General features: G+C 44.0%; 1 protein-coding gene across 9 annotated transcripts in view; it reads left to right on the top strand.

The window, feature by feature from the left end:
• Window positions 1-647: 647 nt before the first annotated feature.
• Sytl2 (synaptotagmin like 2) overlaps window positions 648-23,622 on the top strand; it is a 63,524-nt gene continuing 40,549 nt past the window's right edge. For all 9 annotated transcript variants that reach the window (XM_048359356.1, XM_048359357.1, XM_048359355.1 and 6 more), the window contains exons 1-4: window positions 648-1,096; window positions 10,480-10,631; window positions 12,573-12,708; window positions 22,871-22,955. In XM_048359356.1, coding sequence (XP_048215313.1) covers window positions 996-1,096; window positions 10,480-10,631; window positions 12,573-12,708; window positions 22,871-22,955 — 474 coding nt within the window. In that variant the 5' untranslated portion in view covers window positions 648-995. The remainder of the gene's footprint in view (window positions 1,097-10,479; window positions 10,632-12,572; window positions 12,709-22,870; window positions 22,956-23,622) is intronic.

Below are 23,622 nucleotides of genomic sequence, written 5' to 3'. Positions count from 1 at the left end.
ACTGTGAGCAGTATGGGAGAGTTGTATCTTTCTTCCTTTCCCTCGGTTTTTATATACATACCAGGAAATGTTCAGAAATGAAGGGGGACAAACTTGGGAGAGTCCTCCACACCTACCAGAAGTTAGAGATGCAGCAGGGTCCTAGAGACAATTCCCACTGCTCCGTGCGCGTGCCTCTATCTAAAACTGGTCCCCTGCTCATGGCAGAGCACAAGCATACTCCAGTGAAGGGATGAGCACACTGAATTTTCACTCCTGGTTCCTTGCCAATAATGAGCTGACACCTGCAATCACGTCTGCCTACTCTTCCTGGCCTGTGGGATTTTTTAAAAGAGAGACCCATCCTTCGCTCGGGTCGTTTCTATCTGTGACTCTGGGAGATTGTTAAACATTGATAGGCTTTTTCATGAGTTCTTCATCTCGGCAGGCTGGAATGGGGTTGGAGCTGTTCCCTGACCCGTTTGCCGTGTGCTCAGGAAGCTGGCAGAACGGGTTCCCTCCATCTCAAAGACCATCTGCTGCCATTGGCAAGTCTTGTGATACTGAGCAGTGCTGGCGGGAACGGCCTCTCACTGTCTGCTATTCGCTGTCTCCTGACTCTCCAGGTCAGGGAGGCTCCGGGGCTGCTGCTGTCTCTCATGGACGCCGACAGAGAATAGACTGAGACAGGCCACCCAGAAAGAGCGTGACCAGGACTGCTGCTGAAGGCCACGAGCCAGGGACGCAACCTCCGGGTCGTCAGAGCCTCTACCCCAACCCCAGCCCACACAGCCACTGCCTCACGGAAAGAGGATCCTTTCAAGATCTTGTTCTCAGCTGCCCCAAAGCTTTGTGGAGCCCGAGCTAGACTTTTGCCACAGATCTGAACAAGATAACGTGTCACTGTTGCCTCCTTTTAATCATCCTGGCTGTGGTCTTAGCTGTTTATCCCTGAGAATTGCACTTATTGTGATTATCACACTTATTGTGATTATTTTTGTATTCCACTTTTCAAAATGATTGACCTAAGTTTCCTGACTGAGGAGGAACAGGAGGCCATTATGAAGGTTCTGCAGCGCGATGCCGCCCTAAAGAGGGCCGAAGAGGAGAGAGTCAGGTAAGAGGTCAGAAGAGTCTGCAGACTTGAGGGAAGGAAGAGGTGGGCCATAGGAAAATAGAGTATTTAAAAAAAATTCAACCATAAGTGGTAGTTCTGACTTGGAGCCTAAACTTATGAGTTCCAATTTTAGGTTCGCTTCCTGCACAAACATTTTCCTCCGGTGTCTTTTAATTTGCCTTGTTGGATGCCTGTCAGAATCAGATCTTGATTGAAAACTTAAGCTGGGTATGGCTTGTAGGCCAGCTACTCAGGAGGTTGAAATAGGAATGATTGCTTGATGCCATGAATCAGCCAAGGCAACAGAGTGAGACTCCATGTCCAAAACAAAAGAAAACAAATGGAACCAAACAGCCAAACCAACAAGCACCCTCTACTCCTTCAGCTTATTAAACAAGTTAAAAATGGAACATATACAAAAATATATTTCTACTCTCCTTCCCCACCAGGTGTGTGGGTTCGAGACAAGGCTTCACAGTGTCACGCCGGCTGGTCTTGAACTTGGGGCCCTCCTGTCTCAGAGATCTAGGATTCTAAGCATATATCACAACTGGCTACATGCATGTGCGCATTGTATATCCACTTTATAAAGCATTTGGGGGGAGTACTAAATCATGTGCTATGATGTCCTTTGAGTCCTCAAATTTTGGAAAGAAAACAGAGAAACAATTCATAGTTTTGTATATTTTTAGAAATATTCACATTGATTTTAACAGCAAAATTAAAATACTCTGATCAAGCCAATTTTTCATTTGGCTGAAGCCCATGGAGAAGAGTAATAATCCTGACACAGTAGCCTTGATAGGAGACTCTGTCAACATTCCTATAGCTTTTGCTCACCTTTGCAGTAGAAAGCGTACTAGACCAGGTCACCGAGTAAACTGGCTTATCCCAGACTCCTCCCGCTGCTGTCTGTATAACCTTAGGCTTTGAGCCACAGTGAGACTTTCTACATGGGAATTAGTAGTATTAACTTTGTGTTCCCCACTCCAGGAGTTATCCAAAAGGAACATAAATCAGATTCTTATATCTGAGAGCGCAGGGACCATGAATATAGTGGATTTATTTGCAGCATTTCCCATAGCTTGACCCTATTTCCGGAACATGGATACTTTGTAAAAGAGCACGCTGAAATTCACTTGGAGCACTACATATTGTCTGATTATTGCTACTCATGATTATGATGCTGACTAAGGTATAAAAGCCTTGATGTGCCCATTCTGAAGTTGAATCAACTTCATAAAAATCATCCTTGTAGTTGACTTGGGATAGGCCACTTGCCCGGCAGGTTGCAGGTGATGGTTTCACATTTTTCTAGGCTCCAGGATGGGGTGGTTTCCTCTGCTTGCCACAGAGTCTGAGCGACAGCACACATGCGCCTTGGCAAGAGGTAGGTGCAGGATTGGTCAGCTATTTAAGAGGCTGTCTATACTTCCAGCTGAAAGTGGGCATAAGCCCATTCTTTCTTATGAGCTCACGTACTTTATATGTAGTTGGAAGGTAGAGTGGGACATAATCATGCGCCTGCCTTGATATTTGAGGAAATCAGCTTCGAGACACATCAGGTGTATTACTCATGATCACAATGCCAGTAGGTATCAGAGTGAGAGTGAACTCCCACTTTCATAGTCTTCCTGCGCGCATGCGTACACTCTACTTCCTCTTCTCATAGTGGGGGGGGGGACACGGAGCCGTGCTCATGCTCGGTGCTACAAGTCACCTGCAATGCTCCACCGACCTGGATGGAGTGTGACACCCCAGGCTCGGCAAATGCTCTGAACCTTTGAGCAGTTTCTCCAGGAGCAGCAGAGAACTGACACTAAGCCAGGCATTGGGGCTTCTGGGTAGCATTCATCTTCACACGTGCACAGTTTATAAAGGCCTTTCACGAATGGTATCCTCTTACATTTCTCACCGCATCCCCATGGTTGGTCGAGGCCAGGACTGCTACACACAGCCACCAGCAAAATATCCGAGAGTCCTGCGCTAGGCTTGGATTTGCACACTCTCCTTTCTGCTTTGTTTCTGAAGTGTCCCAGCAACTGTCAAAAGTACAGATCTTCTTTTGTTGTGGTTGTTGTTCTTGTAAATAAATGACGAGAACACACAGCCTTGAGTGGTAACAAATCCAGGGAGTTAAACCTTGTCTACAACACTTCTCCAAGGAGCTTTCAAATTGGCACCACATATATCACTCGTGGCCTCGGCCATGAGCCAGGAACTGGCCAGGACGCCAGGACCATTGCCGAGTGCCAGGGTAGCAGGTGGGTACAACACGATGGCTTGCAACGCGAGAGCCTAACCCAGGCTATGTTCACACAAGAAGAACCTCGCGCTGTCCCATTTTTCTCTAGAACTGAAGGGACTACGGGAGCATACTCTTTTTGACAAGTCATTTGCCATGCTCCTGTTTCTGTTTGGGGGCCAAAATTGGGTCTCTGAACTCTGACAAGACTACTTGATGAGTTTTTTCTTATAAGCTCCTGTGCCATCCTTTGGCTGTTTGTTTTTACCTGTTCCATGATTTAAGCGTAACAGCTCAGGAATTGAGACTTTGGGTTCATAGCAATCATTTTATAGGTTAAAGCCCAAAGAGGGGAAATGACTTGTCCAGGGTCAAAAGTTAGACAGTGCCAGAGCCATAAAAAGAAAAGCTCTGTGTCTAGTGCTTTTTCCTCTTCCCCAAGCAGCTTGCTGCCATTTTTCTTCCAGAGCAGAATAGTAAGAATTTGCTCGGGACGCAGGGAAAGAATTCTCTGGCACGGACCATGTATGTAGTCGAATCTCATCTCCATTTCCTATCAACTGGCTCATTGGGTGACTGGTTTAATCTCTCTGAGCCTCACCTCAAAGGTCGGGCATGACCACACTACCAAATTCAGAAGCTTAAAGTCAGGCTTAAGTAAAAGGATTTTTCATCTTCCTGACATGTTAGATTATGAGTACATTTTAATCTCCATATTCAACACTCAACTTGTGCTTTTGTAAAAGAATAGATGAATGGATTATCAATTGCAAATTTGGAGTCTAAATTTAGCTTGCCTAATGTGGTTTTACAATGCCTCAGTTCTCTTTCTAGTTGGCTTGTAGCTTAGAAATACCAATTACATAATTTTGTTGTCACCCTAAAGAAAACATCCTTAGAAAGACAGGCTTCCTATAACCTTTATAATGTTCTTTCAAAGCTAACTCTCTCTGGACTTGGGAGTAAACCTTCTAGTAGCCATAAAGGTGTCACTAGTGGCTGATAACACCACTCCCTCCACATCCACAGTATCTGCTGCTTCACAATCCATTTTAGAAAGCCTGGGCTGGGGATATAGCCTAGTGGCAAGAGTGCCTGCCTCGGATACACGAGGCCCTAGGTTCGATTCCCCAGCACCACATATACAGAAAACGGCCAGAAGCGGCGCTGTGGCTCAAGTGGCAGAGTGCTAGCCTTGAGCGGGAAGAAGCCAGGGACAGTGCTTAGGCCCTGAGTCCAAGGCCCACGACTGGCCAAAAAAAAAAATTTAAAATAAAATAAAATAAAATAAATAGAAAGCCTGAAGGTAGGATTTAGCATTCACACTGTTTACCTTTCCACATACATCCAGTGCTTTGGGTATTTGTATTTCTACCTAAGCCTACTTGAGACATTTTGGAGATGATTTAGTTTGCATGTTACCTTCCACCCTGGTTTCATAATGAGAAATAGATGTGCCAGTCATTTTAGGGATGTGTTCATTTCCTAAATCACCCAACCAAGCTACTATAGTAGTAGAATATGGACTTAAGGGCTATCCTTCCTGGAGTCTCTGGGGGGACTCTTGCCACAACTCTCTTCCATGGTGCCTCTACCACAAGTGCTGGGCTCAGGTTACTAACTTCCAAGTAAAGCTGGTCACAGGCCAGCAGGGAAGCAGGCATCCATATAGATTCTCTCTCTCTCTCTCTCTTTCTCTCTCTCTCTCTCTCTCTCTCTCTCTCTCTCTCTCTCTCTCTCTCTCTCTCTGTCCATCTCTCCTATTCCCTCTCCCTCTCCCTCCCCTCCCTTTCTTTTTTTTATTGTGTGTATGTATGTATTTTGTGTTTTTTTGTTGTTGTTGTTTTTGTTTTTTTGGCCAGTCCTGGGCCTTGGACTCAGGGCCTGAGCACTGTCCCTGGCTTCTTCCCGCTCAAGGCTAGCACTCTGCCACCTGAGCCACAGCGCCGCTTCTGGCCGTTTTCTGTATATGTGGTGCTGGGGAATCGAACCTAGGGCCTCATGTATCGGAGGAAGGCACTCTTGCCACTAGGCTATATCCCCAGCCCCCTGTGTTTTGTTTTTTGATGAAAGACTGGAAACTCATTAATGAGGAGGGAAGGCAGGGCTTCAAGGGGCTGTAATGAAAACCAATGATCTTCTTTAAACCTCATGATGGTCATGAGGGGTGGCCTCCCCTCCTTTTCACGTGCCCTCTGTCTCCCAGTTTGCCTATCTTTCCCACCCTGTCTCTGGACCTTGAAAGAAACACACCCATATAAACACATATACAATTTTAGTCTTTTATGGTTTGGAAATGACAGGCTGTGGGGGTGGTGTTCTGTGCTTTGCCTCACGCTGGCAGCAGGAAATGGCTGCACGTTCTGTCTGCACACCATGCTAGCTCCATGCCCCTCACCCCGTACATACTCAACCGCCACCGCACCTTACGATTCTCACTGTCCCGTGTCTCTTAAATGATGGCAGTTGACATTGCAGATCTGACTGACAGGACCTCAGCAGTGTTTTCTATCACAGGAAACAGAAAGGAGCTAACATCTATCCAGGGGCTGTACCACACATACTTTTTTTTTTTTTCATTTTCTCTTCAGACCATTACATTGAAGCCATGCAACAAATGAGGAAACAGGGTTCAAGAGGGTAAGTGCCCTTTAGGATGCAAACCTACGCCTTTCCACACTCTGTGCTGTCTCTCAGCAGATGATGGGGCTTTAGGATGTGTCGACAGTCTATGAGATGCAGTTCTTATCATTTTTACTGTAAGAAACATTGCCGTTGATTTTGTTCTCAGATGTGTTGGCTTCTACATTCCCCATCAAAGGTTGAGTCTCTTGGAAGAGTGAAGTGTGATAGTTATTTTAAAATCAAACTTACACTTGGCCTTCTGAGGCAGTGGAGAGAATTTTAGCTTAGAGTTGGGCTCTTTTCTGGCCCTAAGTCTGGGTGATTTTGAGCACATCACTTAACTTCTCTGGCCCTCAATCATCTCATCTAGAAAGGGAGGCCACTTGTAACTCTCTAAGGTCTCTTCTATCTGTCACATTTTTCTTTTGTAGCTTAGCTTCTTTGCTCAAGGCTGGTGCTCTACCACGTGAGACACATCTCCACTTCCTGCTCTTTGGTGGTTTATTAGAAATTAGAGTCCCCCTCATAGACTTTTCTCCCCAGCTGGCTTCAAACTGTGATGGTAAGATCTCAGTCCCCTGAGGAGCCAGGATTAGAGGTGTGAGCCACTGTCTCATAGAGTACTTTATTATCACCATCCTGGTTATTATTTGACAGTGTTGGACCTCATGCTTCCTAGTTTAGTCCTCTATCACTAGAGCCATATTAGCATGCTTTAAAATCACATACTCCAACCACCTTGACCTGACTATCCTCGGGGATTAAGCAACAACAACAAAAGACTAGAAAATGCATTACTCATACTCCTGTTGGCCTGCTCATTCCCAATGGGCTCGATAATGCCATCCAGGTCCTGCTTACAATGCCAGGCCTTTGCTGATCATGTTGAGGAGCTGGGGTGCATACACGTGAGCACTAGGAGCAAAGAGGCTGGGGGAAAGTGCAAAAACCATACTGGGGCACCTACTTTTCTTCTATGTTTCCTCTGAATCCTCATACTCTCTGTGCGCTGCAAAGAATTCACACTGGCGGTTAGGGCTGTTCATTGAGTTTTTATACACAATTTCAAACCTATCCCTCATAGAGAGTGAATAAGGAAACAAGTAAGTGGATAAGGCTTTAGATGTATAGTCTGCAGCATACCGAGCAGGCAAATGGCCACGTTTTGCAGATGACTAAGTTCTTTGTATCTCATGGTATCATGTGAGGACTAAATGATGTAATGCATGACGAGTGCCAAGCACATGGTGCAGTATATAAAGCAGATGCTATGTAAGTGTTCGCAGAGGGTATGGGAGGCTGGATAGGAGAGTGAGCGGATGTTTTGCTTTGGAGCCTGGCGGGACACTGTTCTTTCTGGCTTCTGTGTTCACTCCTGCCCAGCAACCCAGCAGTAGAGCATCTTCTTTATGCCCAGTTCTCTACTAAATACAACGTGTACGTGTTGAGAGGATGGTAAAGGATAGAGTGTCAGTCTGAAGAAATTTACCCTTTTCCTCCTTCAACTAGATAGTGAAGGAGGAAATTGAGTGCCCATTTGATGGGTGCAATTACAGTTCAGAAAAATAAAGAGATCAACATGGGCCAGCAGATAGATATGATTGTAATAGCATCACAGTGGATTTTTAAAAAATAATCTGTCTTTATAAAACTTAGTCCTTGATGCCTCATATGCAGAGTCATGGACAAAATATTATGAATGACTAAGAAAAGTATCTAGAAAGTAGACATTGAACTTAGCAGCAATAATGACATTAGAAATGCATAAGTGTCACTTATTACATTTGAAAGAGTTGTCATTCTTTGGTCATTTCAAAACAAAAGGCCACAGATCTTTTCCTTACTGTAATGTCTATCAGCCTTTTCTAGAGAGGGAGGGCAGGTGTTTCCTTGTGTCTGCCTCACACGGTCTATGCTCCCTGTGTGTGGACGAGGAGAGTCGCTGAAGAGTTGCAAAACGGTTCCTGCAGAACAGAGTGCCTTTCAGTTGAGCGAAATTATCTCAGGAGAAGGAATTGGGAGTTGTTCTGCTGAGAGGGTTCGTCTCTGATGATTTTTTCACCTGTTCTGGTGAACGATTAGCATTGCCCCGCTTCATCAAGAGGATGAGAAACTCCTGCCAGTGGGATGCTTGATCTACCGAGTCTTCATTATCCGTTGCCTGACTCAGACTGGGATGGTTGCTGATCACTTATTTGTTCTCTGATTTATTCACTCAACAAACACTCGCTGAGGCTCAATATCAGCTCTGTACCACTCTCTGCGCAATGTACTGGGGTTACAAAGGTGATTAAATGAGTTGGCAGAGTCTACAGGTGACTGGGTGAACCAGATGTGCATATAGATTGTTGGGGCACGGTGTGCTGGGTGCTCTGGGCTTGCTGCCACGGGGGCACAGAGAAGCAGGCTCTTCTGCAGCTGGATCTGCAGAGCTGGAAGAGGAGAGCAAAGAGGAAGTAAGGGAAAGATACATCGCAAGAAGCTTCACCTGCATTGGGCTCTTTCTAAGGTCCAGGTACTCTAGGCAAGCACTTCTTACAGGGTAGATTTTATTTTCCCCTAACTTTATTAGAAAGGAGACCAAAACTTAACATGATTTGGCCATCCATCCATGATCACATGTAGGAAGGACAAAACTGGTATTTAGAGCTATTTGGGGACTAGTCTTCTGCCACCCCTTCCCCTTTCTGGCGTCTCTAGGTTAAGAGATGCAATCTGGAGACTAGTCTACGGTGCTGAACAGTGAATATGAGAGTAAGTGCTAGGAAATGAATCTGAAAAGGTAACTGGAAGCCAGATGGTCAGGTACCTCGTATGACATTCCTGCACTCAGCAAGTGCTCAATAAATAGCCACTGAATCTAGACCTTGACCCCAAGAGCTCAGTCTTGCCAGAATGAAATGGAAATGATTTCTGTCTTGTGGAATTGGACTCCGATTTAGCCCTGTTAGGAGAAGAAAGCAGAAATCAAGAGCTATAGCAGCAGCACAAAGGAGATTGGCTGCTCTTAAAAGCATTAGGCAATGAGAAGCCATTACAATGGTTCACAGTAATCATTTCTTTGGTGACTCATCACTATTAGATGCTGCTGTCTTTTCAGGATTTAGAGACGGGCTGTAGTGACATTGTGTGAGCTCTGATGAATATGGTTGGGGTAAGCCCATTCCTTCTTAGGTAAATGGGAGCGAGCAGAGAGGTGATTCCAGCAGTGTTGACTCTGGCTGGCTGGGAACGCTCCAGGTGTGGTTGGAAAGAGTAGACGCCCTTGCTTGACCTGAGTAATTTCCTACCCCCGCCTCACCGGCTCCAGGGACGTCCAGTATTGGCACTCTATCAGCTCTACCGCCTTGGCCAGTTGATGATCTCTGGCTAAGAGACTTCCCACTTTGGGAAAGGTGCATGGTAGTTCTAACTTCCAGAAAGCTCTAAGTTTCTCTAAGGCCTTTATTGCACTTCATTCTGTGAGCAAGACGAGGTAGATGTGCGGTTCTCATTTTGAGGAGATAGAGAGATGTAGAGGTTAAAAGACCTGTCAGTGAGAATACTATTTTTCCAACTACTATAAATGAGGGAAGTTTTAGGAAGGCAGCCGTGGCCTATTCTTTAGGTTTGAGCATTTCAGTGAGCATGAATAACTCTGGAACCCTTAAAAACATACAAGTCAAATTTTTCTGCCCAGGCTTCTTCTCAACTTTCGTATTTTCTGATTCTAGCCTGCTTTAATTTCCATCAAGCCTCACAGACTTCCAGGCAAGTTTCTGATAAGTTCATTTCATCAAGATGGAAAGGACTGATGAGCTGGTAATCTTGCCACCATGTATTCAGGAGCATTTACTAAGTGCCAGGCAGACACAAGGGGCGGTTGATATGCGTTAACTTATTAAATCCATGCGATAGGTTACTGTCCTTAAGCCCCACTTCAGGAAGCTTCCCGTATCATCCCTCCCTAAGATATTTGAACAGTAGACACAGAAGATGGCAACCACAAAGTGAAACTGCTCTAAGGGATCTTAAGTATCATCTGCGGACTATGGATTTGACCTTTGTATTTTAAAAAATGTCACTCTTTACATTTTTGATGTTATTGTGGGTTGTGAGGCTTGAACTCAGGGTCTGGGCACTGTCCCTGAGCCTCTTTGTGCTCAAGGCTAGGGCTCTACCACTTGAGCCACGGTGCCACTTCCAATTTTTGAGTGGTCACTTGGAGGTAAGAGTCTGGTGGGGATTTTTCTGGCTGGGCTGGCTTTGAACTGAGATCCTCAGATCTCAGCCTCCTGAGTAGCAAGGATTACAGGCGTGAGTCACAAGTGCCCGGCTCTCCCTTTACGTTTCTGACTTTTCGGTTAAAGGGGACCATTTGTTAGTCATCTGTGAAGTTTGTGTCTGTTTTATTTCACGTCTTTATTTCACGTCTGTGTTTGCAAACTTCATGATGCAGTGTTACAGTCACCATGAACTCGTCTACTTGCTATGGGGTTCTCCGCGAAGTATTAAAACCCCTTTCCTTTTGTAGACATTTGCCTGAGAAAATTAAGGATGGCCAGCAGCTGAAGAATATGAGTGGCCAGTGGTTTTATGAAGCCAAGGCAAAAAGGCACAGGGATAAAATCCATGGTGCAGATGTCATCCGAGCATCCATGAGGAGGAGGAGGCTCCCGGGGGCAGGTGAGGCGGGGTCCTCCGTGTGTGGAGGCCGGGGGGGGGGGGGGGGCGGGGGGAGAGGCGGGGAGGGGGAGGGGAGGGTGTGGCTTCACTACTGAAATCCGCTACGGGAAATCATTTCCAGGTATGCTTTGCAGAACGTGTAGACTTCTAGCTCAAGATCTTCTTGCCCTGGTTCAGATAAGAGCAAGGCAATAGGAGAGAAGCCCTCTACCATATCTAGCTGTATTGCCTCGATTATTGGGGTTTAAAAGGGATCTATCACCTCTTCTTCGAGTTTGTTAACTCTGGAACTTTAGAACTTTCTAAGTAAAGTAAAAAGACTTAGACAAAATGGGATCAGCCTTCTTATGAAAGATCTTTGACATTTGGTACTTTATTAACCAACCAAGTATGTTATTTAAGGGACTGTCTGGGAAATATTTTGAAGGCTTATTAGACTTTTTTGAGTTGGCTACTTACTTGGTGGATTCTCTTGAATTGTAGGTTAGTCAGTCTAATGCCCTATGTAGATATAGCCTTGCATCCTCTATTATTTCTTTTTCTATCCTCTATTATTTCTAATTGTAGCAGCAATCTTGTAAGGTAAGTATATTATCCCTAGAAACTTTTTCAAGCAAGCAAGGGATTGATTGCCCAAGATCAGACTGTTGGCAGATGACAGAGTTAGGATTTCAAACCATCCTGACTCAATGTCACACTTCCTATAGGTAAAGACTGATTGCTTACTGTACACAATGCATCGTTAGCAACCTTCTTGCTTTTCCAAATCCAAAGAGAACTACTAAGTAATGTGAATTTATTTACCATTTTTCAGTTGAGGAAACTAGACTTAGACGTAACAGGACCTATAATCCCCTGCAGGAATACCACCCTAACATGTAGTTGGAAATTGCAACTCCAATATTGCTGCTTCCTCCTCCTCCTCCTCCTCCTCCTCCTCCTCCTCCTCCTCCTCCTCCTCCTCCTCCTCCTCCTCCTCCTCCTCCTCCTTTTCCTCCTCTTTCTTCTTCTCCATCTCCTTCTCTCTTCTTCCTCTTCCTTCTACTTCTTTTTCGTGCGCGTGCGGTCCTGAGGCTTGAACTGGGGGCCTGAGCACTGTCCCTGAGCTTTTTTGCTCAAGGCTAGCACTCTACCACTTGAGGCATAGCACCACTTCACTTCAAGCTTTTTTCTGGTGATTAATTGGAGATAAGAATCTCACAGACTTTCCTGCCTAAGCTGCTTCATATTGAGATCCTCAGGTCGCAGCCCCCTGAGTAGTTAGGATTACAGGCATGAACCACTGACACCTGACCAATTGCTTGATCTTCTTAACACCAAAAAAAGTATTCTTGGCCTTTGCTTTCTATGTGGCCTTAGGCAATTTTCTCAAACTCTATGATCATCAATTTCCAGATGTATAAGCTGAAAGGATAGCTCCTACCTCCTAGGATAATATGTACAAAGAACTCAGCATCACAGTTTCTAATAGTTCTCATCCAGTTGATGGTAATTATCAGCGAAGTCCAGAAATAAAGAGGGTATTTGTGTAAAATGGCAAAAGAGGTTGTTTCCTGAAGAGAGAACACAGGGATTTTATATGAGGTCTGACATTTATCCCGGTCAATGTCCTTCCTGCCCACCACATCCTTTGGCTGTGCAAAATCATTCCTGACTCTATGTCAGGTTAAGCTAGAGGGAGTCAAAATTTTGTTTTATCATCTGCAAATTTAAAAGTATACCTATACTCTTAAAGACAGCTTTGGAGAGAGGGATCTAATATAATAATGTGAATAATATGAATAATGAAATAATATGAATATCTCATAAATGGACTTCTGATCCTGAAACTCAGAGAAGGTTCAGAGCTTGGATTTGAGACCTTAGTGATAGGAGCTGATGAGAGTTGTATACATGGTGGAGAAGAGAGATCATCTTCCTTTTTATCATTTCTTGTTTCAGCCGAGCAGAGTAAGGACAGAGCAATTGGGGCAAAGGAAAGCTGGGTGAACAATGTCAACAAAGATGCTTTCCTTCTCCCAGAGGTAGCTGGTGTTGTAGAAGAGCCAGAAGAAGACACAGCACCAGCAAGTGCAAGGTAAGACAGAGCTTGAGAGTTTTTGGTGTGCTGGAGGAATGCTGGACTGGTATTATTACTGTGGGAAGAGGGCAGTATGGGAGAGAATTCTGGGCCCTGATGGGAGCCCTGGTGGGGACAGAGTCTAGGCAATACTCTTTTAGAACTTCTAACAAGTCTGAATCTTCAATAGAATTAAAATGTTAAGGGGCCATTTTTTCAGTACCTGCAATAACTGCTTTTAATTTGTAGCAAGGATTTCTCCAGAGAAGGTTAGATTGACATTCCAAAATGAGTTTATCATAGAGGTGAAATGAATGATGTAACAGATTGGTACGGTGGAAGCAGCTGCAGCCAAGGTAACCAGGAAGGCTGAGTTCAAATCCTGAGTCTGTCATTTATTAGCCATTATGACTATAGGCAAACCATTGAACCTCCTATTTCTATTTCTTAACCCTAGGCTGGAATGCCAGTATGCACCCAGAAGGCCATTGTGAGAGTTAGTAATAATGAACATAGAATGCATAGCATATGTTACATACTTAATAAAATTAAAAGTGTTGGGTGGGTGTGATGGTGCATGTGTGTAATCTCAGTTATCAGGACAGTAAACATTGGGAAGATAGCAGTTCAAGGCAAGCTTGGTCAAGAGAAGTTAGTAAGACCCCATCTCAACCAATAAGCCGAGTGTGGTGGCTATACAAGGGGCATTAGTAGGAGAGTCATTGTCTAGGCCCACATGGGCAAAACTGTGGGACCCTCCATCTGGAAAATGGCAAAGCAAGAAGGGATGCATGCATGGCTCAGGTGGCACTATCTGTGCAAGGAAGTGCAAAGCTCCGAGCACTGCCAAACAAACAAAATGCAGTGTGTGTTCAATACTTGAAACTTTAGTTGTGGTGGTTTGTCCTACATGTTTTCATCTGACCAATTAAACTGTGCATTTTTTAATCCTTCCTAAGAAGTATCCAATTATGGAACTGTAGTGCCCAAATCTTTGGAGGTGTAATTATTTTCTTTTCGATATTTAAGGATTGTTCCGTTGGCGTAGGGGAGAGTGGGAGAAACAGTGTCATTTTATCCTCAGCTTCTGGGTGATACGAATTCAATTCAGAGCCTTCAACTGGGATAAAGTTGAGAGCTTTGCTGGAGGGAGAGCCACTGCGCCAGAGTTCCAGGCCGAGGCAACCCCCAAAACAGCTACATTTCCAGCATAGTTTCTTATGGGTGAGGTGACTCTAGGCCTTGCAAAGTCAGATATCATTAAAGTTCTGGCACAAGAAAATGGACTGTGAGCACACTAATAAAATGGAAAACCATAGAAAATGGAATAATGAATTCATTAGGATACCCACCATTGACCCATCCCAAGTTGCTTCCCATGAGTGGCGCGGTCCACTGTTTTCCCCAGGACAGTTGGTGATGTCCTGTTTTATTTATAGAGGCCATTCTGGCTATTGGGTAAACCCCTCTGTTACAGCTACCGATTGGTACTATGATCTCACTTGCAGCCGTTCTCACTTTACCATTTGGGCATCTATTTCTATAGCTCTAAATGGGGCCGATAGTAGAGTTAATGGAGTAATTAGTTGGTGTGTGTGGAATACTTAACACAGTCCCTAGCATACAATGTTAGCAACTTGAAGGGTGGGATTTAGAACACACTTAAGGATGCTGAAGAAAGGGTGTGAAGGGACTCTTTTCCTCATTTACCAGCTACCTGAAGATGAAGGCTTTACTTTTATAAAGACAAGAGATTCAAAGTATTAGGAATTTTAGAAGAAAGAACTTACTCATGTAGATCTACTTCCTGGGAGCTGAGATCAGGTCTTAGGATCAGGCATGGTAAGAACTGCAAAGCACCAGAGCACAGACCTGCTGAGGGAAGGGGACAGGTCAGGGGTATCAGAGACAAATTCAACTCAGTGACATTTCATCCAAGTCAGATCTCTCCTCCTTCCAGGCCGCCATTCCATTTCAGAGGACTCGAGTGGGCAAAGGTGTCTGACTCTATCTCCTCATGTCCCACAGAGAGGAGACGGGATATTTCCTCAGTCTTCCTCACTTTCAGGCTAATGAAACTTCCACGACTTGCATCTGTGCTTGTTTTCTGCATTTCTATGTGACCATAGACACACATCTGTTCTGTAAATCAGAACATCGATGCCTTACAGGATGTTGGGAGGCTACCTGAAAGAAGGTGAAGGAACCTCTTATCATTTCTTAGGAAGCAGAAAATGACAATGTCCAAGTGGCAATATAATGATGATCTTTATTATTACATAAGGTATGGTTAAGAAGGCAAGCCTTATAATGTGTGGTATGAGTGGTAATCACTCGGAACTAACCATACAAGGAGCAATATTTCACTTCCTCTTTTCCATGGCAGAAACCACCACTTTACTCGATATCAAGTTCCTGCAGTGTTTTCACACTTTAACCTTTGCGAACTGGGTGTGTTAAGTGTACTTTAGGGCCTGTACTTTTAGACTATGTGTATTTCAATAGAGTGACTCAATACCTGTCAATATTTTCTGAACCATGAGTTAGGGAGTATGAGTGAGGAGGGGTTTTGTGTGTGTGTGTGTGTGTTTTGTTTTATTTTGTTTTCTTGCTGGTCCTGGGGCTTGAACTCAGGGCCTGAGCCCTTGGCCGTCCTCAAGCCTCTTTAAGCTCAAGGCTAGTGCTCTACCACTTCAGTCATAGTGCGACTTCTGGCTTTTTTGAGTAGTTTTTGGAGCTAAGAGTCTCACAGACTTTCCTGCCCGGGCTAGCTTTGAGCCACAGTCCTCAGATCTCAGCCTCCAGAGTAGCTAGGATTATAGGTGTGAGCCACAGGTACCTGGCTTTTGTTTTTGTTTTGTAAATAGGCTTGGTGGCAAGGTCCTTCATGGTGGTGTGGGCACAGTTTTGTTGAGGTCTACCCATGAAGAATGCAAACATGATGCTTGGCCCGGTGTCAGGAGCATGGGCATCTGCTTGTATTCTTTCTGAATTCTTCTTTGAACCTATAACAAAGGAAGCAGAGAGAGGCTTATGAGCAGAGGTTAAGTTTCCCTTTAGAGCATCCAGGAAACTCTAAGCCCAGTTCTAGTCCTATTTACTGACTTTCAGCTGAGCCAGTGCGCCATAAACTGCAGTGAAGAACCTATCTTACTTTGTTTCTGACTTTTCTTTCTTTAAAAAAATATTTGTAATCATCACAGGCTAATAATATCCTTTGGGCTTTGGTGGTTCATGCCTGTTAATTGTAGCTTACACACACACACACACACACACACACACACACGTATGAAATATGGGAAATAACAATGGAGAACTGGTCATACGCTGAGACGTTTCAGCAAATTGCTAAAAATGGTTCTCAACATGTACTTATCTCATTGTGAATCACTAATAAACAGCTCATGGTTTGGCACTGGTCCACAAACCACATATTGGTAGCACATCAATATTCGTTAAACACACACAGTAAGCCGTAGGGCCTGGCCGACTCAGATAGAGGGAGTTAAGAAGAAACCATGAACTGGGCACCATTGGCTCACACCTCTAATTCTAGCTACTTAGGAGGCTGAGAATCTGGAGGATATCAGTTTCAAGTGAGCCTTCACAGAAAAGTCCAAGAGATTCCCATCTGCAATTAACTAGCAAAATGCCAGGCGAGAGGTATGGCTCAAAGGGTAGAGTGCCAGCCACACAAGCAAACCAGTTGAGCAAGAGGGCCTGAGTTCAAACTTTACTACTTAAAAACAACAACAATAGAAGCTCCTTCTACTCGGGTCAGGACCCTTCCTGCATGTAAAGTGTAACTTGTCCTGACTTCAGGAGTAGGCCTTTAAGAAGCCCTTTCTTTATTACTTGGGGCTGCGTGTTCAGTGAAACAAGTTTAGGGGCTGTGGGTGCCAGGGAGAAGAGTAGGCTCTCTAGATGGAGCAGGGCCTTAAATGTCCTTGCCTCTGACACTTCTTTGGACCGTAGGAGCCTGGATATGGGCTGACCTTCTCATTTCTCTCTGGTCTCTGTCTTCAAGTAACCGTTGTTTGGAGAAGGGGCTATGTAGAGGTATGAACTGTGTTTGGTGTGGTGATAGGACTTCAAATGGTGTGAGAGCACCACTGACTTTATCCAGGGTGGAAAGGAAAGATGATTTGAGCGCTTTGGGAGGTAATTTCTGTTAGATGCTGGGTGAGGATGGTGCAGGCAGAGCGGCGGGGGTCTGGGAGGCCTTGGCATGCCGGAGGCCTGGAAGTGGTCTGGAATGGGCAGTCTGCTATCTGCACGGTGGGCAACGTATATATGGAGAAGCTGGAATCACATGCAAACAAACCTTGAGTGTCAGCCAAGAGGCTAGACTTTTTCTTAAGTCATAAAGAATCACCAAAGGAATGTTTTTGTGGTTGTTGTTGCTCAAGGCTAGTGATCTACCACTTGGAGCCACAGCTCCGTTTCTAGTTTTTTGAGTGGTTTATTGGAGATGAGTGTCACTGAGACTTTTCTGCCTGGGCTGGCTTTGAATTGTGATTCTCAGATCTCAGCCTCCTGAGTAGCTAATATTACAGATGTGAACCACCTGTGCCTGGCTACCAAATGAATTTTTGATTGGTTTACCTTTTAGAGTGACCCTTCTGGTGGTTGCATGTAGAATGCGGTAGACAGTTCAATTAGGACTTAAGAACAGAAGTTTAAATAAGAAATGGTGAGAGCCCATTTGAAGAAGGGGAGAAAGGAGGAAACCACCGAGCCGTAAAGATGAGATTAGAAGGAAGTTGTGGTGTTCATAGAGCAGAAATGTCTAATAATTGGTGTAAGGAATTTGAGGAAAGATTCTGAAATGTGCGCGTGTGGGTGCACGTGTGTGTGTGTGTGTGTGTGTGTGTGTGTGTGTGTGTGTTGTCTTTTTCCCCAGGTCTATGAGGTTCAGGGCTGAATTTACTTCTGTGTTTTCTTTTGTTTACTTCGCGATGCCTAGCATTTGGATAGAGCCCACAGATGTTCTGTGGAAAGACAGAGTGGAGCAGAGTGAGGCTGGGTAAGTGAATGGGAACAGATGACGGGATAAAAGATTGCTAAATAAAAACTACGGTGAGTGAGAGCAGGGATAAGGACACCAATGAGGAAGTGAATGGCTGAACAAAATGGTTTGGAACTTAGGGGAGAAAGTAGATAAAGAAGAAAAAGGACAACAAAAATTAAACCATAAAATACGGACAGGGTTTCTAGCATCCAGATTTTGCTATTTTGCTTTACTAAGAATCTCTTCTGAAGGATCTCTAGATACTCTGGTGCTTATAGAAAGACAGAGGAGAATTTGAGAAGCATTCAAGATGCAAAATGAGAAGGCATTCAGCTAGGAGGAAGCTGGACTGCTCTAGAGGTTTGTAATGTCTAGTAGTCAAAAACAATTCAAAGATTATTTCTAACGTGAGTTAAGAGAGGTTAAGCCCTGGAACTTCAACTTGGCTGGGTTTCCTCTGGTCACTTACCTATGAAAACGAGGCATTTCCTAGTGGGAAAAATTGTGCATCTCCTTCTAGCTTTGTTTTGAATAGAACAAACACTATTTTGTAACTCAGTGTAGTGAGTCAAAATGCTAATCAGAGCCTCATTTGCCTGTGTTCAGTGATATTTACTTAAGCCTCCAATCTCCCTCTTGGCTTTGTTAAATGAGAGTCAATCAATTCACATCTTTAGCATTCAAATAATACTCTTTTTCCTCCAGTGCTCATTTTTTATACATTAAAAAGCTTGTTTGTATGTGTCTATCTTCTTCTAGCAGAAGAATTGTCTACTTGCCTTTACTCCCAATAATCAGATCAGTAAAAGGTACTAATAGTTTGCACTCAAAGGCAGAGTAGAGATGAGGCAATCAATTTGATAAAACAATGCATTTGATATTTTTCCCCAGGATGGGTAGCAAATCCATTTGAAGATTTCATTTTTAGGAGACCTGGCTCAGATAATCATTTCTATGGAGCTCTTAAAAGAATATTGAATTTTACTAGGCTTTAGATTTCCTCAAACAAGTTGTAGTAGAGATAGTTTTGTAGTACTATCAAAATATCCCCTACTTTGGATGGGAGTATTTGAGTTTCACAAACATATAGCATGAACTGTGGTAGTCCCGGAGGACTACATATGCCCATGAGTAAAAACAGTAGGCATAAGTAAAAATAATACTGACTTGCTGGGCACTGGTGGCTCATGCCTGTAATCCTACCAGCCCAGGAGGATGAGATCTAAGGATCATGGCTTGAATTAACCGCCAAAAAGCCAGAAATGAGCTGTGGCTCCAGTGATAAAACGCTAGCCTTGAACAATAAAGCTCACTAATAAAGCCCCTTGGCCCTGAGTTAAAGCCCCAGAACCATCTGCTGCTGCTGCTGATATGAAGAAGTAGAGATAGGGCTCAAGTGGTAGAATGCCAGCCTTGAGGAAAAAAGCCATGGGAGGGCACAAGGTCTGAGTTCAAGCCCCTGTACTGGCACAAGAAAGAAAATAGTAATACTGACTTGACAGTTTATTTTCTAATGTGCTTCCCTTCTTCATCCCCGAGCCATTTCTTCATGTGTTTGTTATGTGTCAGCGTAGCACTAGGCACGCGGTGTGGGAGTAAGGTAGGGGTGGCCCAAGGGACATTGACACACGGTAAAACAACAACCACCACAAATTCCACAATAAATACTCACAGACATTTTGGTTCTACAAACAGTATCATTGTCTAACATTTTTAATATGTGTTTACAGCAAGTAAACTAACTTGGTCTAAGTGCTACTTCTAATATTATAGGCCCTGTTTGAAAAGCGCTTGGGGGAAGGAAGTTCCAAAGCACAAGGTATGGAATTGTGCTTGCTTCACAGTTTAAAAATCTCATCATCATGTGGCGTGCGTTGAGTGTCTTTTTATATTTAGGACACAATCTATTACCCTCTGGGAAGACTTTTAAGAAACAAAGAACATAGTATCTAGCCATAAAAAGACATCTATTCTCTAAGGAAAATTACATCTATTTATAAAGATCTGACCATATTACAGCAAACAGTTCTAGTCAGGGGATAAATTCATAATTCAAAGTGCCAACAAAACATGTCATAATGAGACAAAAAAGATGCACTTCCATCAGTACAGTATACAAGGTGAGATTTGCATTGGGTTTGAAGACAAGAGGAATGATGTAGGCAAGGAGAAGGGTTGGGAAATAGGTCGAGTAGAACAAGCAAGAAGTCAGGTGAGTTTCTGGGAGTGGAAGTGGAAGCATCACTTCATTCCATATGAAGGCTGAACATGAAGGAGGGGCAGTTCCGGGGAGAGATGTGCCTTTCTGCAGAGTTCAGACGTCAGTCTATACACCTGGAAGACTCAGGGAAGCTTAGTGGGTAGAAAGAGGACATGGCTCAAGGTAGGTTTGGACTGTTCTAGTTGAACAGTAAAAAAGGAGATGGATTTGGGACTGGAACTTTCAGGAAGGCAGATATGAAAGTTGACAGAAAGAAGTGTTACTAAGGAGAAAGAGGAGATGCACATGCGAGAGTCACTGGGTAGGAAGTAGCACCGGGACTTGTGTCCAGGCTTTGTGTGATAAAGCACTGCTGCAACAATACTAGAAGTGAGAACCAGTCCAGTCCAGCTCTTACCACATTTGCCTTTGGCCTTAGACATAGCTAGATTCACTTTTACTAATGAATTTTGTGATATCAAGCACGTTACTTGACTTCTTCAAGCCAACGTTTTCTCACAAGTAAAATGGGGAGAATGATGCACACCTAATAAATGTTGCAAGAGCAAGCAATTTAGAGCAGAATGGTTGCTGCAATAATTGTTGACCAATCGAAAAGAGGCAAGCAAGTCATTACACTATTCCTTGAGAAAAGCAAAGCTCCCAAGAAGTACCTACATTTTGGAACAGAGATTGGTTTAATTTTTCCAAGGCTGACTGTGAATTGTGGTTAACAAATTTCCCCACCTTTAATCGATTTCCCTCCTACCCCAAGCACCAGACAACCCATGAATACTGAGCATTTCTGATTTTTAGTGATTGCCCTTAAGTTCTCCCTGCTTTGTTTTTTTTCCCCTCTTTTGTTTTCTGAATAGCTAAAAGACATTTTATTTAACACCTGAATAATCTCCCCCCATTGTAGTTTGGCAAACAATATGGATTCAGACAAATAAAACAAAACCCAGTCACCTGCCCACTGCTCTATTTCTTGGCACTAGATCCGTTGACCTTCATTCATTTATTCTCACCAGTCATGTACCTGGTGCTGTACAAGAAACTGTGTGTATAAAGATGATGGAGATTCTCTGGAGAAATCTGCCAGTTTGTCATGGGTGATAAAACAGGTGCCCAGAGAATAGAAGTTGCATGGTAGACATGAAATACATTGCTGAGCAGAGTTCAGTAAGGGAAAGACTGGTTTCATCCTTAGGAAGATCAAAATCATATGCACCGTGGGCAGTTGAGGCTGGAGTCGAAGGGACCAGGAACTGGTTTCCAGGGAGCATAGGGAGAAACGACTCTAGAAGTGTTGCTTATCCTTTCGGGTTGGAGTGACAGAAAGAGAAAGGAAGAAGATGCAGGAGAATATAGATGGTTCATGGAGAGTCAGTAGTGTTTGGCTCAGGTCTTGTGTTTATTTACTAAGGAGAATCACAGAAACCATTCCGACAAACTGAGCAGAGTGTCTTCTGTCAGGACGTTCTCCATTACTCCCTTGCTACGTAAAATGACACATGAGAGAAATCACTTTTTAGTTCTGAGCTATTGACTAGAGTCCCTGAATTCTATCGATGACCAGGTTTCTTTCTTTCTCCTTTGCTTCAACATAACACAAGTTTATGCCCATCTATTGCAGGCATAGAGGACTCCTTATTCTGTCCTTCTGTCCAAATTTTGGCTCCATTTTACACTTCCTCTCTGTTCTCTGCTCCTCTCTCCCATCCTCCTGTTCCCCCTTTCTTGCTTCCAGATGATCGGGCTGTATTTTTTTTACCTCATATGCTAAAATGAACTCCTTGCTAAAACAATGAAGTGGGCAATGAAAGAAAGAATGACTTCCTTGAGAGTTCAGCTGTTTCCTGGGACTAAGTGTACAAAAGCAGCAGTTAATATTCAAAGGAAATGAAACTGCAGGAACATGCAGCCCATGCGTTTAGTGACAATCATCTTGGGCACGGTTCCATGGCCGTGGACATCATTGCTCTCTTCTTCAGGCCTTCTTTGTTTTCTCTGCCAATGTGAGGAAAAGCCAGCACATTGCCTAGTATTTCCCAAGCTCTAGACTGAAGTCACTAAGAGACTGATGGTACTTAACAGGAATGGAGGTTTCAGCAAACAGTGACTTCATCTCTTTGGCCTGAGGCAAGGCTACTAGAGTGGGCAGTCGATGAGCAGGTTCCTTTCCCTCCTTTTCCTCTATGACCCTCTGCTGCCCTTCCTCCTCTTAAAGGGAGTAGTTCCCAGGGAAAGGGCCGGCCTAACTCACCTTTTTCCATTCATTCTTGCTTTACTCTAACCCAGGAGCGACTTTGTCCCGAAGCAAGTGCAGAGACTACCACTGTAGGCTAGCTCTGGATTAGTAAGCTTTCCTGGAATCTTCCAGAAGCTCTTTTAAGTCTTTGTTCTTCTATATTTGAATAGGACCTCAGCAGGGTGGAAAAGTCCCAGGAAGCTGTCCCACCCACCTTCTTTATTACATCGTATTTCCGATCTGCTCTATTTTCTGTCCCTCTGCCAAGTCACTAGTCACCCTTGAGCTTTGTCTTCCATTACTTCCTCCCTGCGTTAGAGTAAGTGCTGCCATTTTCCCCTTGCCTTGTCTTAGGGCATTGAACCCTGCTTGGGGTTTTCTTCCTTTAATGGAGCACTCACTTTTCTTGGCCTGCATTTGATCTGAGCAGCTGACTTTGAGACTTTGAGTTGATTCGTGGGTGATAGCGTCAAGGCTCCAGAGGGTGCTCTTTCCTTCTCTCATGCTTGTCTTTTCTGTTCTGCCGTTGCCTTTGGTTTGGTGTTTAATTGTTCCTGGGCCCTAACTCCTTTTCTCCTCTTGGCAATTCCATTTTTACAAAGGTTCTTTGCTATCATACACTAGGGGTTTTTGTATGTGAAGGTTTGGCTTCTGAGGCTTGATGGCTGCTCCTGGGGGGCGGGGGTGAGGTGGTATTTTCTGAGTGGTTCTTTTGCAGCTCCAGTGCGATGAGTCCAGCCACCACCACCACCACTGAGGCGTCCCCGGAGAACACAAGCGATCCCACCACTTCCCCAGCCAAGGTACCTAGAGCCCAGACTGCAAAACTCATCTTGATGGGAATGTCATTGGGGTTTTCCTTTTATTCAAGCACCAGGAAATGAAGAAAACATGGCGTTACTTTTTGCGGTGCCAGCTGTCGATAATTCTTACTAGTTCCTGTAAGAAATTATTCTTTTGGTGGCTAAAATTGATCAATCAGTCTTCCTTGCTGAAGACTGAGATTTCTTGCCCTAGAGAATAAAAACTCAGAAGCTGTTTTGTGGGGTTACATTTAAGCATATGGAATGTGGCTTCTTCTACCTCAGTCCTTATTTTTATTCATAGCTTCCTGGATTTCTGTTAGAAAGTCTGTTTCTGTGAGGAAATCAATTTATGAGATTCTAGGCATTTTGAAGTGAAATTTACTCTTAGACTAATATAAAAGAATCTCTAAAGCAGGAAGTGGCTGAGTTTGAGGTCAGCCTGCTTGGGCTACATAGCCAGACCCTGGCTCAAAAAACTACAACCAAAAACACAGAAAAATGTTGAAAGGGGTAACATTGATCAAGAAGCATTGTATTTCTCAACTGCTTTGTTAAATGACAACTCCTTTGTATAGCTACTTACGGATAATTAAAAAAAAAAAAAAAAAAACCACACCTTGAACTGACGGTTGTTCACACCTGGTTAATCTCAACACTGGGGAGG

The sequence above is a fragment of the Perognathus longimembris genome, chromosome 13 (genome assembly GCF_023159225.1).
Source record: "Perognathus longimembris pacificus isolate PPM17 chromosome 13, ASM2315922v1, whole genome shotgun sequence".
In the NCBI taxonomy this organism is placed as follows: Eukaryota; Metazoa; Chordata; class Mammalia; order Rodentia; family Heteromyidae; genus Perognathus; species Perognathus longimembris.
Note: the sequence above shows the minus strand (reverse complement) of the source record. Positions and strands in the feature narration are given on the sequence as shown.